The sequence below is a fragment of the Sitophilus oryzae genome, unplaced genomic scaffold (genome assembly GCF_002938485.1).
Source record: "Sitophilus oryzae breed Bouriz unplaced genomic scaffold, Soryzae_2.0 scaffold_1146_pilon_pilon, whole genome shotgun sequence".
Lineage (NCBI taxonomy): Eukaryota > Metazoa > Arthropoda > Insecta > Coleoptera > Curculionidae > Sitophilus > Sitophilus oryzae.
Genome location: NW_022145778.1, coordinates 461389 through 482291, shown reverse-complemented (window position 1 = coordinate 482291; position 20903 = coordinate 461389). Strand labels below are relative to the sequence as shown.

The 20903-nt window shown below is 34.1% G+C and overlaps 1 protein-coding gene across 3 annotated transcripts in view; it reads left to right on the top strand.

Annotated features, from left to right (window-relative positions):
- Positions 1-20903, top strand: part of LOC115886714 (DNA mismatch repair protein Msh2) — a 43592-nt gene that overhangs the window by 21889 nt on the left and 800 nt on the right. For 2 of the 3 annotated variants that reach the window (XM_030905988.1, XM_030906001.1), the window contains 8 exons: positions 5238-5441; positions 5640-6186; positions 9909-10484; positions 11511-11825; positions 16458-16740; positions 17003-17174; positions 20087-20178; positions 20416-20638. In XM_030905988.1, coding sequence (XP_030761848.1) covers positions 5238-5441; positions 5640-6186; positions 9909-10484; positions 11511-11825; positions 16458-16740; positions 17003-17174; positions 20087-20178; positions 20416-20638 — 2412 coding nt within the window. Of the gene's footprint in view, positions 1-5142; positions 5179-5237; positions 5442-5639; positions 6187-9908; positions 10485-11510; positions 11826-16457; positions 16741-17002; positions 17175-20086; positions 20179-20415; positions 20639-20903 lie in introns of those variants that run through there. The other variant, XM_030905996.1, reaches the window with a different exon arrangement.

Sequence of the window (20903 nt, the reverse complement as noted above, 5' to 3'; positions counted from 1 at the left end):
GGAGTTATTTTACTTTCAAAATTTCCAAAAAAAATTATTTTTTGCTAAAATTTTGAGAACCACTTGATCTTTTCTGGATTTTCTTTCTTGTAAATTTAATCTAATACCTATCTTGCCATATATAGGCCTAAAAAATTAAATTTATGAAATTGAATATTAATATACCACCTGATATTACGTTAAAATGAAGGTAAACTGTAGATAATAAACGTAATTCTATTACAATTAATAAATATTTTATTTTACGGCTTGCCTGTCAATGTTGGTCGGCCATATTGGCGCCGGACCGACCAGCTCAGCTGCTTAAAAAGCCGAAACAGCGAAATGTTAGCCTCCTTTTTAAATTTGCCGCTAGTTTTGGCGCCAATATGGCGGTAATTGCGGTACTTTATATATCTAGGGACTTTAGTAGGAGTCATATTAACATTGAAATCAAATTTATCATCGTCAAAAAACTCCCAGACATCAATTTCGAAAAAATCGAAATAAAAATGAAATTTCTCCACCCTGTATCTCCGAAACGAAGCAATTTAGGGCATAAATTGACTTGATTGATGAATGACTGATTGACTTATTTTTATCTATAGAATATGCTGCCGAAGTGTCCCGAATACAATTCGGACCACCCTGTATTCAGTGAACGTCAAGAAGTTTCTGACAAATATCCAAAATTTATTTTTTCGACAAAAATCACAGTTGCAGTAAACTATTAAACACTGCAGTGAGATAGACATTTACTAAGGCCTTTAAATATTTCCGAATCCTATAAAGCTAGGTATAGGACGTTGTATAGGGTGTCCCAAATTTCGATCCTTAACAACAGAACTAGAAGATGTACGAGGTCGGTTAAATAGAGTCAAAGTTTTAGTTCCCAATGAGATACCAATGATGAGGTTTGAATTTGAGACACCCTGTACACGAAACATATCTAGGATTTTCTGAAAAATCAAAATTTTTAATAATATACATGGTGTAGCTTTTAAAAGAAAGAGAAAGAGACCACTAATTTATTCTACTAATTGCGAGGTTCTGAATGAAGCTTAAAGTATAATTGAAACCACTAATGTATTCCACTAATTTCGAGGTTGTAAATGAAGCTTTACAGAAATAATCTATGAACTTGTAGAATTATTCAACAAATTTATCTTATTCATAATGCGTCGTAAAGAAACCATAAACTATTGTATTTCTTTTTCATTAACTATGACTAAAAATAACTTGTTTTGTTTAAATTCCGAAAAATCTCTTGCCTAGCCACATACAAACAATATAATGTCATTATTTTAAAATATTCCATGCATATTCTGATTTAAAGATGACCTAAAGTGTCCACAGGTTCCGGCAAATGTAACACGATGACATCATAATATGAACATAAAGTACTTGGTAAAACGACAAAAGTAGCAATTGGTATGTACAGGGTGTGTTTAAAAAATGCAATAGTTTAAATATTATATTCAAAGACCTCAATTCAAAAAAAAATATATGAAGAATTATCTGTAAAAAAATAGTTTCTCGTTGGATACCGTATCTGTTAACGGAAGTACAGAAAACTATTAGAGTCAATTGGTGTCAAAAAACTCTGCACCAGCTTAACGACGGAAGCTCAACAAATATACAGTATTTAAGGGGTTTAGGAAATCTGCAGGGAGACTGTCCCCGCCTGTTGGTCCAGCGGCGGAGGTTGTTTCAGTTCTTTCCCCTGTTTTCTCCTCTGGTTCTTCTCAAGTGCGGTTGGAACTGCCCTAAGCGTTATTGAAGTAATGCTTAGATGTAACCTAACCTCACAAAGTATTATTTTGTGAGGTTATTTTGACATTTGGGCAATGTCTATTCGTTTCGTCTTCTATCTTTTCCTTCATTATATTCGTCATTAGTCTGCTGACACTTTTCCACTCGTTCTCGCTTCTTAGGAGGATTTCTGCTACATTGTCTTTCTTAATTTTATGCCCAATTTCGTTGTACGTTTGCAAGAACGGTAAACTAATAGGATTGCTATGGGATTGCTCATCTTCATAAGACGTACGTTCTTCCCGCGCTTCAGCTGACAGTTATGACGTCATTGTAGTCCTTGTCAAAGTCTTGTCATGATAGTGTGTATTATTAGTTGCCTATAGTAAACTTATAAAAATAACAGCTGAGAAATTTGGAGTTAATTATTTTGTCGATTTTAAATGTGAAAAATTGTCTTTAAAGTTTTTACAGCTATAGAGTGTCTAAATACGTTCATTTTGTGTTGTGGATTGTGACAAAGTGCTTACTAAGTGCCCACGATATTGTTTATTAATTATTTTAAAGCAAAATATGGAAGTATTCTAAAAAGAATGCTTGCAAAAGATGATGCTGGGAACTGCTGTTCTTAAAAATGCATTATCCGAGTATTTAATACGATTTATACAGTTAATTTTCTATACTGCATACATATAAGGTGTTTAAATAATAAATATAACTAAATAATGAACGTTTTGCAGTCGGCAACTAGTAATGCACGTGTGTGTATTATTGGTTGCCGGATAAGGACTAAATAACCATGACAAGGACTACAATGACGTCACAAAGCGAGTAGTTTTTGCATGCATCTGGCGGACACTTTTGGCTCAATGAGAAGTCCTATTAGGTTAACTGTTCTTGGTACGTTTGTACCATGTAAGCTACAAACTTTAGGCAAATGTACAAATAATACAACATAAACAATGTGTGTTCTGGGGTATCCACCTCTTCTGATGGATACCCCAACAACCAAAAACATGCATCCTGCTGTTTTTTTATTCTTTGCAGGTACGAGCCAAGGGCTTCATGACCATGAGTGTCATAGCCTGTGATGCATAATATTTTCCCCTTGATATTGATAAATAAGCTCCCGTTCTTTCACCAGCAGTTCTATTGGAGCTATTCCTGCAAGAGCTGTAAATGCTTCTCTTGAAGCGGTTCTGTAGGCTGATATGATGCTTATTGCCATTCTACTGTTCGTACTACTACTAAGTCGTTCTAATAAATACCTATAGGATTTAAACTCCAACCCCGATATCCAAGTTGGTGCCGCGTACAGCATTAAAGAAAGTACAACTGTTGTTTGTACTTTTCGCTTTGTTGCTCTTGGACCTCCGATATTTGGCATGAGTCTACTTAACTTATTAATTGCCGTATTTGCCTTTTCATAGATTCTTTTAATATGTTTCATTCGTACGTCCTAGGTACTTCGTACGTACTAGGTCCTAGGTACGTCCGTTACCGAAGTTTTTCCAAAAAGATGGTGGCGACATTTGTCTTAAAAGCAGGTCATGTAGCAACAATTCCTCTGCAAGATCAGAGAACTGTTACTGCTGATTGGTACATATCTATTCGTTGGCCTGAACTAAGTTTCGAAAAACCAACTCTCAATGACGAATTATCGACTTTTTTACTTTTTCAAAAATTAAGAATGAACTGCGTTGTCAAAGTTTCCAGACCCCAGATGGTACAGTCAGCGCCTTCAAAAACGTTCAAAAACGCAATTTTGAAGATACCAACAAGTGAGTGGAACAACTTCTTTCAGAACTGGTTCCAACGAATGCAAAAATGCAATTCTCTTCGCACGAAAGAAGGTGTGACACACGAGCCGCGTGACGCGATACATTTGTGCACTATGAAAGCTATATTGCTCTAAAAGCCCCATCTTTTCATGATATTTTGACGACGTTTCGTACACTACGAAACCCCATCATCAATGAATCAAATCAAAAAATCGTCCGATTTAAATTTGCTATGTCTATAGATTGGACCAAGGCTAACTTGACCGTGTACGACACGTGTCACTGTGAGAGTTAATTTTTGACGTAAGAAACGTCCAAATTGATGTCGTCACTTGTGTCTAGCCCCAGCAGGCCACTATTAAGCCCGACCAATCACGTTAGAGTTTTTGACAAAAACCAATGAATTAACACACTCCAAATAACCACGCTAACCAACCTGATTGGTCAAGCTTAATAGTTGCCTGCTGGGGCTAGACACTTCTGATGTCGTCCAGTCGCGACCAAATTTTGTGGGTAGTTGGTTAGGTTAGGCTATGAGCGAAGGCACACGGTCCCACCCTGCAAAGTTGGATACGACGTTTCGTTTACATGTTCATCAGAATGGGGCTAACGATTTCATATTGAAGAAAAATGTAGGTCGATTTCGGCATAATTGTGTAAACTACAGGATGACGCCCTCGACGCCGACGCGACGGTTCGAACCGATGCCTCTAAATGGACGAAATCATCAGGATGTTCCTTAATTATGGGTCGATTGGAACCAAACTAGGTAGAAGTGTATGAAGTGCTCAGTTTCACTTCAAATATGCGCACATAGTGCACACACAATTTTTTTTATTCAAAGATATGACTGTAAACTCACTGATTCTGCTTGGAAAATTCTTGCATTAGAAAATATTTTTCTTTTCTTCGTTTTTCAAGTATCAATAAATACAAATTAATATCATATAGTATTTAGGACGGGATGCATTATATTATTAATTTGTTTATCGAAAAATATCATTATCAAGTTTGTTTATCATCGTAAAGTGTGACACGATCATGGTCTTGACTTTATTTCTGTTCCAGTAGTCTACTTGTGTTTTCTCTTTCAATTACATGTAATAAAAAAGCAAAGTATTGCTTTCTTCTTCTTTGTTCTTATTATCGTAATGCTAAAAGAAACAAATCATTACTAAAAATAAACGTTACAATAATTTTTTAAAAATATATTTTGCATTTCCATGTTGATCTGCATTGGAAATTGGACTCCTACTTTCATATTACCATAAACAAGTCTTTATATCTATCGTATGTGTCATTTTATAAACAAATCGCAAATCATTTTTGTGTGGTATATCTTATACCACACTGAAAAGGTACTGAAGACAGATGTGATGAGTGGTTCAATATTTTGCGGGTGCACATTTTTAGAAAAAAAAAACTGTCACACTCCCACTATGCTCAAAAAAGACTCTTCTCGGGTTATCAAATCGTCCGTCTAAGGGTCTTATTTCATTAAAAAATTATTAGAAAACTAATATTGTACGCTAATGTCATTTTTGTAGTTCCTGAAATCAGTTGTCAGTGAACCAAGTCACTGCCTGAAGGTAACATTTACAGAATGCTTTTTTAACAATTTACTAAAACGTTTATTTCAATATTTATGGATCTTTCAATATTTTTAGTATTTCAGTTATTGTTTTAGCGAAATACTATTTTACTTGATTTTGTTTTTTTTTACAGAAACCGACATCAACGGTACGTTTTTTTAACCGCTCAGACTACTACACGCTACACGGTGACGATGCTACCCTTGCAGCGAATTTTACCTCCACAATCATCAAATACATGGGTGAAGCGCCCACTCTCAGCTATGTCTGCCTCAACAAGAACAAGATGGAGGCCCTTGTTCGAGATTTGTTGTTGGTTCGTCAATACAGAGTCGAGGTTAGTCAGCATACCAATCTCATATCTATTTTCCCCATTTTATTTTAGAGATTTTATACAGCTGGTCTCAAATTTTTTAAGCTTGAGAAGTTAGTTTTAATATCAATTTTTGTCTTACCTTTTTGAAATAACCTTCAGAGGTTTTGTAGAAGTATAATTAAATAGAGTTATATAATTTTCATAGAACTTCTCTATTAGGTCTATACAAAGACCCCAGGCAAGAACAACTCATGGAGCTTAGAATTTAAAGGCTCTCCAGGAAATCTAGCCCAATTCGAGGAAATCCTTTTCGAAAACGCCAACATAGAATCCTCTAACCACGTTATGGCCGTCAAACTCTGCAAAAACAACACTATCGCTGTCAGCAGCGTCAACACTACCGATTTAACCATAGAAGTTTGCGAATTCACCGACAACGAATGCTACACAGACCTAGAAGCCTTGATAGCTCAAATCGGACCGAAAGAGTGTATAATCCCTGATGGTGAAACCAGTGAAACTAAGGTTCTCAAGACCGTGCTAGAAAGGAACGGTGTCTTGATGGCTAAAGTCAAAAAAACTGATTTTGTCGGAGAGGATTTTGTTCAGGACCTGAATAAGTTGCTGTTTTTTCAACAGGGTCAACAACGAAACGCTCAAGCTTTGAGTGAGTGTGCGTTAACTAATGCTATGGGTTGTTTGCAGGCTTTGGTGAAATTTTTGGATCTCACTGGTAGTGAGAGCAATTTTAATCAGTACAGATTAGGTAAGTGAGGTAGTTTGATTTGTTTTAAGGCGGCTTCTATTATTTTAAAATGAAAACTGGTATCTGGATATTGGAGAAATCGGGTTTTTGATATTAGTACACTACTAAGAGAGAAAATATACACTTCCGCTCTTTTTTTTACGCCAAATTATCTCTTTTGCTAAAAGTCGGTATGAGCAACCGTTCTCAAGATTTGGAATCGAAATAATCAATACATGTCATCATTGACAAAAATAAACATGTAGTACTATTAGATTGAAGTGGATTTTTTTGTGCCAAAGGTTCAACAGAAAACGGACATCAATTTTCATCCAAATATCGATGTTAATTATTTGAAAAAAAAATTCTTTCTTCAAAAAGTTTCATTTGCATTACATGACTTAAAATACTATTTATTTAAAAATTTTCTATGTAGAGAGTGTTCACAACCAAACTTATATGGAATCACTCTTTATATATATACATTCGGGTCAGAACGTTCTACGTTGTCCGATGCCTAACTTCCACCTTGTGCGATTTTCCCATTGATCTTCGGTCAGATTTTTCTCGCTCATTGATCTTCTGATTCCTTCCATTCATGTTTTCTTGGGACGTCCTCTCTTTCGTTTACCAGGTGGTATCCAATGACATATTTGTTTTGGAATTCTCTCGTTTTGCATTCTCTGAACGTGGCCGTACCATATTAATTGTTTTTGTTCTATATCACTCATTATTGTTCCTTCTATTCCCATCTGTAGTCTAATGTCTTCATATCTGATTCTATCCTTTCGTGAAATTCTCATTGTTCTTCTAATGGCGTCCGTTTCTGTTGTCTCTAATTTCCTTTTATTCCTTTCAGTGAGTCGCCATGTTTCACATCCATAGAGTAATATGCTTTTAACTAGTGTCTCGTATATATTAAATTTCCTGTCCTTTAAAATTTCAGTGCTCCATAGAATCCCATTTATGCATCTGATAACTCTTCGTGCCTGTATTACTCTGTTGTTTATTTCTCTATCGTCCGTTCCTTCACCTGTAAATATAGAACCCAGGTACCTGTATTCTCCACATACATTAATTTCCATATTATTGTCCAAAATAAGATTTTCTGTATTTGCTCCTATTGGAAGGTATTTCGTTTTTTCGGTATTTACTGTGAGACCCCATTTAGAATATTCTTCAATTATTTTTCGCACCATATATTCCATGTCATCTTTGTCATTTGCAATTATGGCCTGGTCGTCTGCAAATTGTAAGGTGTATAAGCATATGTCATTTAGTTCTATACCCATTCCGTGACATTTTTTTTCCATAAATGTAAGGCCTATATTCCATGTCATCTTTGTCATTTGCAATTATGGCCTGGTCGTCTGCAAATTGTAAGGTGTATAAGCATATGTCATTTAGTTCTATACCCATTCCGTGACATTTTTTTTCCATAAATGTAAGGCCTTAGCAATGTAGATTTTAAATAATGTTGGGGATCAGAATAATTGGGGTTTTATCAGAGCTGCGTTAATTCTAGATTCGTGCAATACTTCCCATAACTTTATTATTGGCACTGTATCATAGGCTTTTTGTAGGTCGATAAATGTTATGTGAACTTCCTGGTTCATTGCAGATTTCTTCTCGATTATCTGTTTCAATGCAAAGATATTATCTGTACATGATCTTCCGCCTCTGAAACCATTTTGCTCTTCTTCTTCGTAGCTGGAGTATTCCTCTTCAATTAGGTTCCTCAGTATCTTCCATAAAGCCGACTCAAGGTGCTGGTGACCGAAATTCCCCGATAGTTATTGGGATCCTTTCTTGAACCCTATCACTCTTTATTTCTGACTAAATTTCTTGCAAGGAAAAAAATTGGTATATAACTTTAAAGTAAGGTTTTTTGTTGTAAATAAACATGATAATAAAGAACAAACGACTGCTGCGATTTATTTTCTTTTGAGTTTTGTGTTCAGTAGTAAAATCACGATTGTCCGATAATTTTCATTCGTTCCAAAAAAAAAATACAAAAATACCTTATGTTGGATTAACAGATGTACACAGGGGAAGAATTATTGCTCTTATTGAAGAAGGAATGCCCCAAAGAGACGTAGCAGAGATAGCCAGGCGTTAGCCAGGGTGATGTATCGAAAACATAGGCAAGGTACTTGGAATTAGGAACACACAAGGACAGGCCCAGACAAAGTCGTCAAAGAGTCACAACTGAACAACATAACCGCCTTGTGTGCCAAATTGTTAGAAGACATCCCAATGTTTCTCATCTAGAGCTACAAAGATAACTTCTGGCAGCTACAGGTTTGAACGTTTCAGTTGAAACCATAAGTAAAAGGCTTCGTGCTCGAGGGTTTTAGAGCAGGAGAGAGTTACGGATCCCACAGTTTTCTCGGCAAAATAAAATTGCCCGGCTAAATTGATGCCTTCAACATCAAAACTGGACAACTGAGAATTGGCAAAATGTCCTTTTTTCGGATGAGAGCAGAATTGGCCTAAGATCAGATGACCATCGAATTCGGGTTCTAAGAGCTCCAGGAAGACGAGCGAGATTCCAGCCTGCCAAATCTGTGCCAAAATATAAAGGAGGAACTGTAATGTTCTGGGGAGGTATTATGCTCCATAGTTACCACTTCAACAAACTTTAACGGGTCGGAGGTATGTTGATTTAGTGCTAGAACCGATCGTTAGTCTTTGGAGAGTTGCTATTGGGGATAATTTTAACATAATGCACGATAGTCCACCTTCCCATACCAGCAGAGTGACTAGAGAATGTCTTGAAACGGAAGGTGTCATAGTTCTGGACTGCTCTGCATGTTCACCAAATCTAAACCGTATCGAACACTTGTGGAACCAGCTCAAAAGAAGGGTTAGAGCTCGTCAAAACAATCCAGGAAATCTCGCACAACTTATTGATACAGCATTAGCAGAATGGGAAAACATACCCCAAGACAACGTTGATAATTTAATAAGAAGCTTGCCAGCGCGGATAGAAGCTTGCATCAGGGCTAGAGGTGGCAACAAGGATTATTAAAAGTATCAATTTTCTTTTTGTTTTTGCTTTTTGGCCATTAAAAATTTAAATCTTAATTTCGGTTCAAAAACCAAAAAATACCATTGTATTTATTTTGGGAACTGATTCATTTTTTTTATTGCTATAGGGATTATTTTTCATTTAAAGTCATTGGTAAGGACTGAATTTTATTCATAAACACAAGATTTTCATACGTCTCGAAAATTATGAAAAATAATAGATGATTCCATATAAGTTTGGTTGTGTGTATAATGGTCGGCATTTCTGGTCTTGGCTGCCGGTTTTCATGTGTACGAAGAGTACGGCCAACACGCTTAGTAAAATAAGATGTACTGAATAAAGACAGAAGGCGAGTATTTTCCCAGGCGCATGGAATCTAGCGTCAGATTAAGTAGTTATGTAATAAATACTTCCTATTTTTGCTCACTCCGACTTACTAGATTGCCATAACGACTCACTCCTGTACATATAAACGCCGACCTAAAGGTTCGCTTGCCAGCGGGGTATATAAAGTTCAATAACTCGGTTATTTTTAATTTATTTTAAAAATGGTTCATAGACAATATGTATCTTTTGTTTATATCTAAAACTCCTGCAAACACTTGAATCTATTTAAGAGACCTTGCATTTTTTAGAACAACTCCATAAATAGCATTCATAAAGTTTACATAAGTTTTAATTATAAATTTCATACACTGTTATTTCTTTTTAGGAAAATTAGATGTTCAACGCTATGTCCGCCTAGACAATGCAGCATTATATGCCCTAAATGCTTTCCCAGGCACAAACGAAATCACCAACGTCGTCCGCTCTAGCATACCCAAATCTCACAGCCTTTTTGGCATCCTTAACTGCTGCGTTACACCTCAAGGTGGCAGATTACTAGAACAATGGATAAAACAACCTCTCAAAGACATTACTCTAATTGAGGAAAGACTCGACATTGTAGATTGCTTGGTCCAAAACTCAGAAGTCAGGACTGTTCTTACCAAAGATAACCTAACAAAAATTCCTGATCTGATGATGTTGTCCAAGAAACTCGCAGGAAAGAAAGTTAAACTTCAAGATTGCTACAAATTGTACCAAGCGGTGAACGCCGTGCCTACTTTTATAAATAATTTGAGAAAGTTGGACAATAAATGCGTGAAAAGTAATTTTATAGATCCTCTATGTGAGCTAGCTGCGGATATGGAGAATTTTCAGAGCATGATTGAGGAGTTGGTCGATTTGGATCTGGTTGACAGAGGAGAATTTTTGATTAAGAGTTCATTTAATTCTGAGATGAGTGGTAAGTTGATACAAAACAGGAGAGTTGTTTACATTAATTCATAACAACATACAATGCAACGTTTCCTATTCTTCAAAAAAGTCCTATAGGTATTTCGCCACTGCAAGAAAAATCTACAAAATAAAAAAAAAATAATTATGAGATTATTAATAAACTATTCTAACAACTCCTTATTTTGAGGGTTTATATATCATAAGTTAATTGTATGTTTATGTAGTAAAATAAGGAATGAGACAACTTTATAACTTTTTCAACAACTGCATACTTTTTCATAAGATTTTGTACTTAATTTCCTAACAGTGGTAATATTATGATCGAAAAAAAAACGGCGTCAGCGATGGCTATGAAATAAAGATCGCTGTAATTTCATATATAAAATTATATGGGGAATGTCGTCGATCGTCATTTCCAAGCCCACTGAACGCCGTTTTTTTTCAGTCATACAGTACGAAGTATTGCCGATTTACGTTTGGCATAGGGGAGACAGTCACTTCTTCTGCGCCCTTTACAAATTCTTGTTTGATTCTTGAAAACATCTTATTCATATTTTCATGAATAAGATTTTTTTATTATAAAAGATGGCAAAATTCAAACAAGTTCCAAAATGTGATACCTGTTGATTCTACCTTTTTAGTCTTCTTATTCAAAGTACCTTTTAAATGAACTTTGAACCATCAAAAAATACTAAATGTTGTCAAATCTCCGGAGCGTTAAGACTTGAAGAAAAAATTCAGAGATATTCCAGGCGGAATATCTCGAAAACTGCTAATTCTACGAAAAAATGACAAGAACCATTTTTGTAGGCAATTACCTAAACTTGCATATTTTGGCAGATATTTGCGAAAAAATGATTTTTCGCCCATTTGAGGCCATTTTTTCGACCAAGCACGGTGTTTTTTCGCTAAAAATACTCCCCAAAAAGTACACAATCCGCCTAATAAGTCGACGAATTGCTCAGATCTTTGATATTTTAAATTCAACCTTATGTTCATATGAAATATATTTTTTATATTTTTTTCTGTATAGAACTTCACCGATCAAAATTGAAAATTGAAGAAAAAATGCAAAAACTTCTATCAAAAGCAGCTGATGATTTAGAACTGGATGTCAAATCTATAAAATTATGGCTTTTGCCTCAAAAAGGATATTCCTTCAGGATAACCAAGAAAGATGAGGCAGCTTTGAGACAGAATAAAGAGTACACTGTATTAGACGCCTTGACTGGTTCAATTAGGTTTACTAGTGACGCACTATCTTCTCTCAACGAAGATTACATTGAAATCAGCGAAAAGTACGAAGAAGCACAAAAATCTGTCGTTAGTGGCATGATCGAAGTGTCTAGTAAGTATAAAAATTCATTATTTCATTATTTTATTTACAAAAACTGCGTCTGCGATTTTTTCAAGTTGACATTCAATATAACGTTTCCAATTCTAACTATAGTCTATAAAATGATTAACTTTGAATTTTGACCGTTATTTTTTACCAACATGGCAAATATAAAATCCCTCTATCAAAAAAGTTACTGATATTCTTTAAGTATTCTTTAAATTGAGTGCCTGAACCAATGACTAAAGAATCCAAGGACAAATAACACCCGACAGCAAATTGTGACGCTGGCATCAAACAGTGCCGTGGCACATATTTTTCTTAACCTAGCTGTTTGAAGCAATATTTATATTTTTTGATAATTGTTTTGACTACGCCTATGGTGTATCATCCTAACTAATTACGAAAAAACGTACTAAAATGTTAACAAAAGATACAAAACTAGTATCGACGTATAGCACATATCAAGTACATATAGATGTTAATTGAAATTGAAGAATAATTATCGAATTCAATAAGAAAACGCTAAAAAGTTGGAGTGGACTGTTTATTTACCTATGAAACGTAACTCCTGGCTCTTTCTTCTCGCTGTGGCTTTTACACTTGAAAGCTAGACAATTCACCATTGTAACAAAGTTTATACAAAGTTCACTACACACAACAAACTATTAAAAATCGCTAAAATTGTCGCTGGTGACTGGATGATGACTCACTGTTTGGCATCAAACGAATGGCGTCTAACGTCACAAATTCTACTACAGCCCGTACAGGGGCGTTACATGTCCTTATATTCTTTAGTCATTGGCCTGAACGACTCAGATACTCTATTTAACTAATAACTATTTAACTCTTTTTATGGTGGGTTCATACAGCCAAATAAAATAAAATAAGAATAAAATAAAATAAGAAATAAGGAATTCTTATTTGTGTGCGTTCATACAGTCAAATAAAATAAAATAAGAAATATATATTTGCTCATGCGCAGTACGATGAGGCTGGATAAAAGTTAACTTTTACGATTGTTTATAGTAATTTTACTATTTATAGTATATTTATTTATTCGTTGCCTACTATATTATACATTTTACTTATGTGAAATTATAAAATAAATTAAATCCAAACTGAAAATATTTGTAGGTTAGAATTAAGCGTGCGCAAAGCCGTTTTCACATAAAATAAAACAAGAAGACTTTCTTATTTTATTTTATTTTATTCTTATTTTATTTTATTTGGCTGTATGAACCCACCATTACTTTCGTGAAATAGAAAAGGAAAATAATAAAACAAGTGACAGTTCTTCTTCTTCTTGCAAAAATCAACACGAAATGTCATAATTGTCAAAAGTAAAATGTGATCAGCTTTTGACATTTCTAAATATCAGACCAATGCCGTCTCTAATAGAACAGCCTCGGAGCGAGATATATGACGTCACGCTAATTAGATACGGATTAATAAATATGTTGTAGAAAACATAATTATTCCTCGTATTTTTGGTTTGTATTTTAAAAATGATATAGTTTACATGAAATATACATAATATACAGTTAATAAATATATATTTATAGTAATAAATACTTTGGTTATACCTATTTATAGTAATAAATACTTTGGCAAATAAACTATGAACCATACAAATGCAGCAAATGTTTTACAATATACAAATATAAAATGTAAAATATATTTTAAATTTTAGGGTTTGAAAATTGATCTAATTTAACAAAAAACATTCAATATATACTAATAGTGATGTATTATTATTTGCATTCACAAAATTTATATGTACATATATTTTGCAAGTATCAATGTTCGAAAAATTATATTTGCAAATAATACAATATCATAGAAAAAAATGCGTCAGCGGCTAACATTATAGCCTTCATCAGTGTTGTGTCATATAAAAAAAAATAGTGTCGAATATAATCCAAAAAATTGCATATAAAATATTCACACCACACACCACATAATGTTTACTGCAATTAATAAACTAATATACACTTGTCAAAAGATGACCACATATTTTTTAAAATTATTATTCTTAACACTAAAACTATCTACATTGACTATGGAGTACGATTTCAGTCATAGTCAAATATAAGGAATAAGTATGTTAGCGTGACGTCATAAATCTCGCTCCGAGGCTGTTCTATTAGAGACGGCATTGCGTCAGCATGGCCGCAAGTTGCTAACCTAATAAAATTAACACTAGTCAAATTTGCTGTCCTCCTTTCACGCAGTTGAGCAGCTCTGAACTGTTCAAGAACGCGATACTCTCACTCCATTCAATTGAGTCATAAAGTTCCAGAACTGTACCGCGCCATATGGAGGCACCAGGCTATCGCGCACCGCTCCTTTCAGAACCGTTCTCGAGTAGCCCCAGGGCGTAAAGCCCGGAACTCACAGTTCGCGAATGGAGGACAGCAATTGTCAAATTCAAAGTTATTCGTTTCACAGACTATACTTTTTATTTTGAAGGTTTATAACTAATATTTAGGGAAATATTAAAACAATGTAGTTGAAACTTTTAACATTTTTGATATACTTTTATTTAGTGACTAAAATATCTGTCAAAAATCAATCAATATAGAGTGCCTAAAAATCAGTCAAATATAGTGTCTAAAAATCAGTAATATACACGACCAAAACTTTGAAATAGATATAAACTGCATAATTGTACTGTACTTTTAGTACTGAATTTTTAGTTTGGCACCATTGCAAAACTCGCGTAACAATCGTAGTATTGTTGATTTATCTTTGATGTAGAAGATAATTGTGTATTATAGGTGCATGAAGTGATCTTACTCTTCGGGTGTCTTCGTCACCGTGTCATTTACAAATTTTAGTGTAATTTGTAGACGGCGCATTGACGAAGACACCCAAGAGCCACTCTTGCTTTCAGGGGTTTCTCATTCACATAAAAGACACATTTACCATTCGTTGTATGTCTCCAAGTTACCAAATCAACCTTTAGTCACGTGATTAAGCTTGACCGGCACAGCCCACTTTTATATATTTTCTTTTAATCAAAATATTTTACGAAACAATAATAAATTAAGTATAAATATATAAACAGTTATTACACCAACAAAACTGGCCTTCTTAACAGCGCTTAAGGGACATAGAGGGCCATTACTACCGCCACAGATTAGGTATCCTATAAGTATACAGATAAAAATCTTGTCCCTAATTCGTGGTACGAAAATTGTTTTTTATGACGATATGCAAACGAGTCAAATTTCCTGTGCGCAAAAATAAACTCGCGTAAAATAACAATAAACAGCGTAATAGAGAGATATCGCTAAACCAAATAGCGTGCATGGACGTTAATAAGGCCAGGTGTTGTTTCCTTTACGTGAGGTGGTATTAACTCTCTTCATTTATAGTTATCGGATCGGAAAGAATTCTGATCGCGTCGCGTCCGCTATTTAAACTTAACCTAACTTTGAATTTAAAACTTTGAAATTGTTTTGTTTACTAGGTATTTTAAAACTAAAGGGCTAAAGTGCTTATTTCCAGTGCTTTATTGTTCAACGTCTGCCAGTGGGTTTAGGGCAACAAATTCTCTTAGAAGGGCTAAGTCGTTATCTGCTGTAAACCTAAGACTCTTTATAGGTTCTTTAGTATTGGAAGAGGTGGAATCCATATTTTGGGCCATATTTATTTAATTAAAACTAATCCCAGCTACTTAAATATCAAATTACTTAATAAAACTAAAGCAATAATTGAAAACAATTCAAACATATTCTAAAATAAAAGATCTCGCCGGCCGGCTCCGGTTGTCAAAAGCCCGCATATGCCCATTTAAGCAATTTTTAAACGTTATCAGAGGTTATTTAGAAAGAGCGCTTGGTGTAATTGATCCGCAAATTACGTCAGGCGGTAACGTTATTAGCGGGTGTTGCGTTAAAAATTGACTGGCGCATATCGTAACCATGATAAGGTACGCGTAAATACTGGATGACGCTATTTGGTTTTCCGATATCTCTCTAATAACTGTGCCAGTCAGGCGCTGTGCACAATTTTAGGGGCCATAAGTGGGCGTGCTGTGTGCGCAAACTAGTAACCTAACTAGTGCCCGATTCCAAAAATTGGAACCACGAAAAACAATAAATAAAAAACAAAGATTATAATCTGTATAATCTGTGCTACCGCTTTCCTGTTCAGAATATTTAATAATTCTGCGATGTGTTTTTTTTATGGCTGTTAAGCTATCTTGTACTCTTCGCACTAAAACAGGTTCTAAAAAGAACAATGTTCGACTGCAAGGTCTGCTAGTAAACAATTTTCAGCTTAAAGTATCACAACACAATTCATTTATACCAAAAACTCGTAATACAAAACTAAAGTGTCAAAACAAATGAATGGCAGGAAATAAATAAATAAATGCTGCAACTTGACATTTTTTTACAACAGAGCTCCCACCTGAATCCCCAGCGCGAAATTTAAATTCCAGTTAGTCAGCACGGCGCCGAATATGTCCATGGTTGGCAACAATGAATTTAAAAATCGCGCCCTTGATTACGTAACTAAAAGTTTAATTAATGAAATATAGTTTATCATGTATATAATGTATGCCTAGATTAAATAGTAAAGGATATAAAAAAATCAGAGTTAAAGTGGAATCACGAATAACTATTTTATTTTTAGTTGGTTATGCCGATTCAGTAAGAAGCCTGAACATGATCCTAGCCATGTTAGATGTCCTATGCTCTTTTGCAACAGTGTCAGTAACTGCCAGAGTTCCTTACAGACGTCCAGTTCTGAAACCTGCCTCAGAAGGCGTTCTGAAACTGAGCAAAGTCCGTCATCCATGTTTGGAGAACCAAGAACACGTGTCGTATATTCCAAACGACGCGGAATTTGATAAGAACGACAAGTTTTTCTTTGTCATAACCGGACCTAATATGGGAGGCAAAAGTACTTACATTAGGTGAGTTATTTTTATTCAAGATTTTTGTTTTTTATAAAATTTAAATTTGATTTTGAGAAAAATATGGCATTGTGAGAAAATATGGTTGTATAAACACTATATTGTATAGACTAAGAAAGGAAAGGTATGGATATAAAAAAAGTATTTGAGAGACTCCTTTCTTAATCTTTTGGTCAATTAGTTTGACATATTCGAAAAAATGATACTCAAAAAAAAGGAATTTTGGTATTATGGAGGTAAGTAATAATTTTTGTTCTTTTAGGTCTATAGGTGTAGCTGTGCTTATGGCTCATATCGGCTGTTTTGTACCTTGCGATTTCGCAGAAATCTCTCTAGTCGACGGAATTCTTGCCAGGGTTGGTGCAGACGACTGCCAACTCAAAGGGTTGTCCACTTTTATGCTGGAGATGGTAGAGACATCCACAATTCTTAAGGTAAAAAAAAGCAGGGTTGGCATGATTTAAATCAAGTGATTTTTTTAATTTTAATCATGTGATTTAAATAAAAAAAAATAATATTTTATTGAAACTTTTTAATACATCAAAAAATAACTGTAAAAGTTATAAAAATGTGTCCTAGAAAACTATAAAAATATTTCTATAACAGATAATAAATCGAAAAATATTTGTAAACGTTATAAAACTATATAAAAATAACTATTCATCAATTTAATTGTTGGGCCGATTTTTGAACTAATTGCGTGTTAATTCATTAGACCGCTAAACGCAGGGATTTTAAAAATTATGTATAAGTTACAAAAATTCGCTATTCGAATACATATCATTCGCAAAGTCTAATGCAGAACTAGGTTCTTCTTATAGAGGGACTATATTTTCATTCCCGAGAATCTACAATCGTTGTCAGAAAATATGTTGTTATATATATTTTTTTTAAACGGCTGTATGATTCCAAATTCCTACCGACATTTTGATCTGCAGTAAGTACTTTACACTTTGATATTAGGTAATACATACTAATTTCATTCTCGACTTAAGACGATTTCCGAATAATAGTGTATTGTTTTATTAGGAGTAAAAATTATACTTTTTTCGACGATGCTGTACCTTTGAAGAACCATCGTAAAGCTATTCCGGCGTTACAGGGAGGCATAAAAAGTACATTTTTACTCCGAATAGAACATACTATTTTTTTTAAACATTACAAATATTTTTTTAATCAATTTCAAACATTGCAAATAATGTAAACAGTAATCGAGTAACAATTTGTACACTCGTTGAATTTGACACTTAATATCAGTTTAATAATATATTTTTGTACTTTTGTGCTTAGGCGTAACAGTGTTTTACTTTTATGATGTCTAGGTGTTAAAATGAATACTTTTGAGACGTTTGAACGACTTGCGGAATATATTGGTGACCGATGGAAAAATCATACGCCCCGTAGAATTGTTAATGTTATCGGTATCGGGGTATAGATTTAGCCATTTAGGATAGGACTTTAATTGGAAATAAGTCCTAGTCATTTGAAAATTCGATTTAAACATTGTTTTGAATTAAAATAAAACATCTGATTTAAATCAAAAAAATCTGATTTATAATTTTTTTTTTAATTTTTTTGATTTCTTTAAAAAAATCATGATTTTTTCCAACCCTGAAAAAAAGTAATATGCATATGCATGAAATGTTTTATCCTAAACATTATTTCAGGGTATTTCTATATTTGGGGTTTAATAAAATTATATAGCCGGATTCAGGTAAGATGACGATTGTGTCATACTGAATATTCCAATAATCCTTCCCTATGTATGTCTATATTTGGTTTGATGTAACAGTTATCCAGGTCGATAAATTCGCCTATCTTTGTTTGGGCCAGGGATTTGGGTCGTCACCAGCCTTAAGACAATAAGAAAGTTGCCTCGCTCTGACGTTTGTAAATTAGCTTTCGTGAATGGAATTATATATTTTTTTAATGAAACATTACCTACCAATTTGTAACAAACATTACAGTCTGATAAACGGGTCTGATACAACGGGGCAACGGTAACTGGAACGTAGTTTTCTAAAAACATAACCGATTTCATTCATAAAATATCCAGAGACGTGCCAATGAGAATTTATCTGGAATTTTTAGCATTTTCCAGTCAACTTATTATATCTTATTTTAAATACATCTATATTTTATTTAGCGATTTACTATACAGGGTGACCCGAACTGTATTCCGAAAACTTTGGCAGCATATTCTACAGATAAAAATAAGTAAAAAAGTTTGTGTAAATGTATGTCCGAAAATGCTTAGTTTCGCAGATACAGGGTGTAGAAGATTCATTTTTATTATGATTGTTGTTAGTTTTCAGTAGTTAGTACGCAGAAAAAAAAATCGTGGGTGTTTGGGAAGGCTCGAAATATCGAAAGGATAGTTTGCGCAAAAACATATTTTTGTTTATTTATTAACGAATCGTTGTAATTATCCCTATGGCCAAACCAAACCAAATTTTTAAGTGCAAGTTAGAAACACTTGAATTTTTGGAAAAATAAGTGGAATTGAGTTGGTGTTCGACGGTGGTCGCGCTATTAAAACTCTGAATTCAAAAATCGATATCTCGAAATCTATTGGAAATAATTGATTGTAGCTCTTTCAAAAACTTTCTTAACATTTCTGCTATATTTTCTTAGCAGGCAGTATCTGAAAATCTTATGAATAAAAAAAGTTACACGATTGCTGAAAATTGCTATGCATTAAAAGTAAATGGATGGGTTGTTTAACATTTTTGAATGGAAAAAAAACACCTTATCGATTTTTTCTTATTTAAACATATTGTAAAAGATACGATCTTCAAAATAAAAAAAAGTTTCAATATCTAAAGTGGTTCTTATGTTACGACGTGTTATGCGTTAAAAAGTTAAGTTTTTAAATGATCGCGATTACTGACGTTTTCTCGTTATATAAAAAAATGGACACCTAAACGATATCCTTATAATTCCATTTCAAATGCTCAGAAACATATCTAATGATTTTATCTAGTTATCTTTTAAAAATAAGCGGTTTGCGATCGTGATTTTGCTTTACTTGATAGGGAAAGGCGTACCGGCAACGCCGCAACAGCCACCGTCGCATTTCTCTCACTCCGACTTAATAAGTTCCCAAAAGTAACAGTTGCCCACAGAGTATATAATTATGTATGCTGGAATGAACTAAAATATATTAAATTTATAGGTAATGGGCGCGTTCAGGGACGGTCAGCGGCTGAGTAGCTGAGTAAGCGATATCCCTAAACGGTCTCTTTTTACAGACAAAAACAGTCGCTGTGTTCCCTGAACGCGCACAATGTCAAAAAATTTGCTTTTTGTTTGTCAGATAATAAATATTTTTTTTGCTTTTTTACAGACGGCAACAAGTAATTCCTTGGTTATTATTGACGAGCTAGGCAGAGGCACGTCTACGTATGATGGTTGTGGAATAGCGTGGGCTATAGCAGAGTAAGAAAAATATATACAATATGTACCAAAAACTTTGCAACGAATTTCATAAAAAACTATTCAGTTTTCAAAAAAAAATTCACCAAACTGGTTTAGATGACAGTATAACTAAACACATGAGAGAGGGAAGTTGTTGAGAATTCGATTTAAAAAAACTATCCTAGTTGCAAACTTTTTTGAAATATAATTTAACATCTTTACCTTTTTTACGTCCAAATATATTTTTTCATTTTCTAGATGTTTGGCGACAGAAATCAAATGTTTTTCGTTATTCGCCACACACTTTTACAAAATAACTAATCTGAGCGACATGTATCCATCGGTTGGCAATCTGCACGTTTCCGCCATCACAACTGACAATACGATCACTCCATTATACCAGGTCAAAGAAGGAGAAAGTGACAGGAGCTACGGCATATACTGCGCCAAATTAGCTGGGTTTCCAGATGACGTTTTAAAGGTAACATTCAGAGGTTATGTTTAGAGATTGAAAATTTACCTACTTTTGACATGTATTTACCAGTTTATTTTTTACGGGATTCTTGAAAACAATACTAAGAATGATGAATATTTTAATAACGTTATAAAAGAAATATTGTAATGATCTATAACCATCCTAATAAATGTGGCAACAGTACTGGTAGATTTCTTCCTCGGCCTAATATTTTCTTGCGTGAGTTCTTGCTAATTTAGCTTCTGGCGTCTAGTCTAGTGTACATTTATTT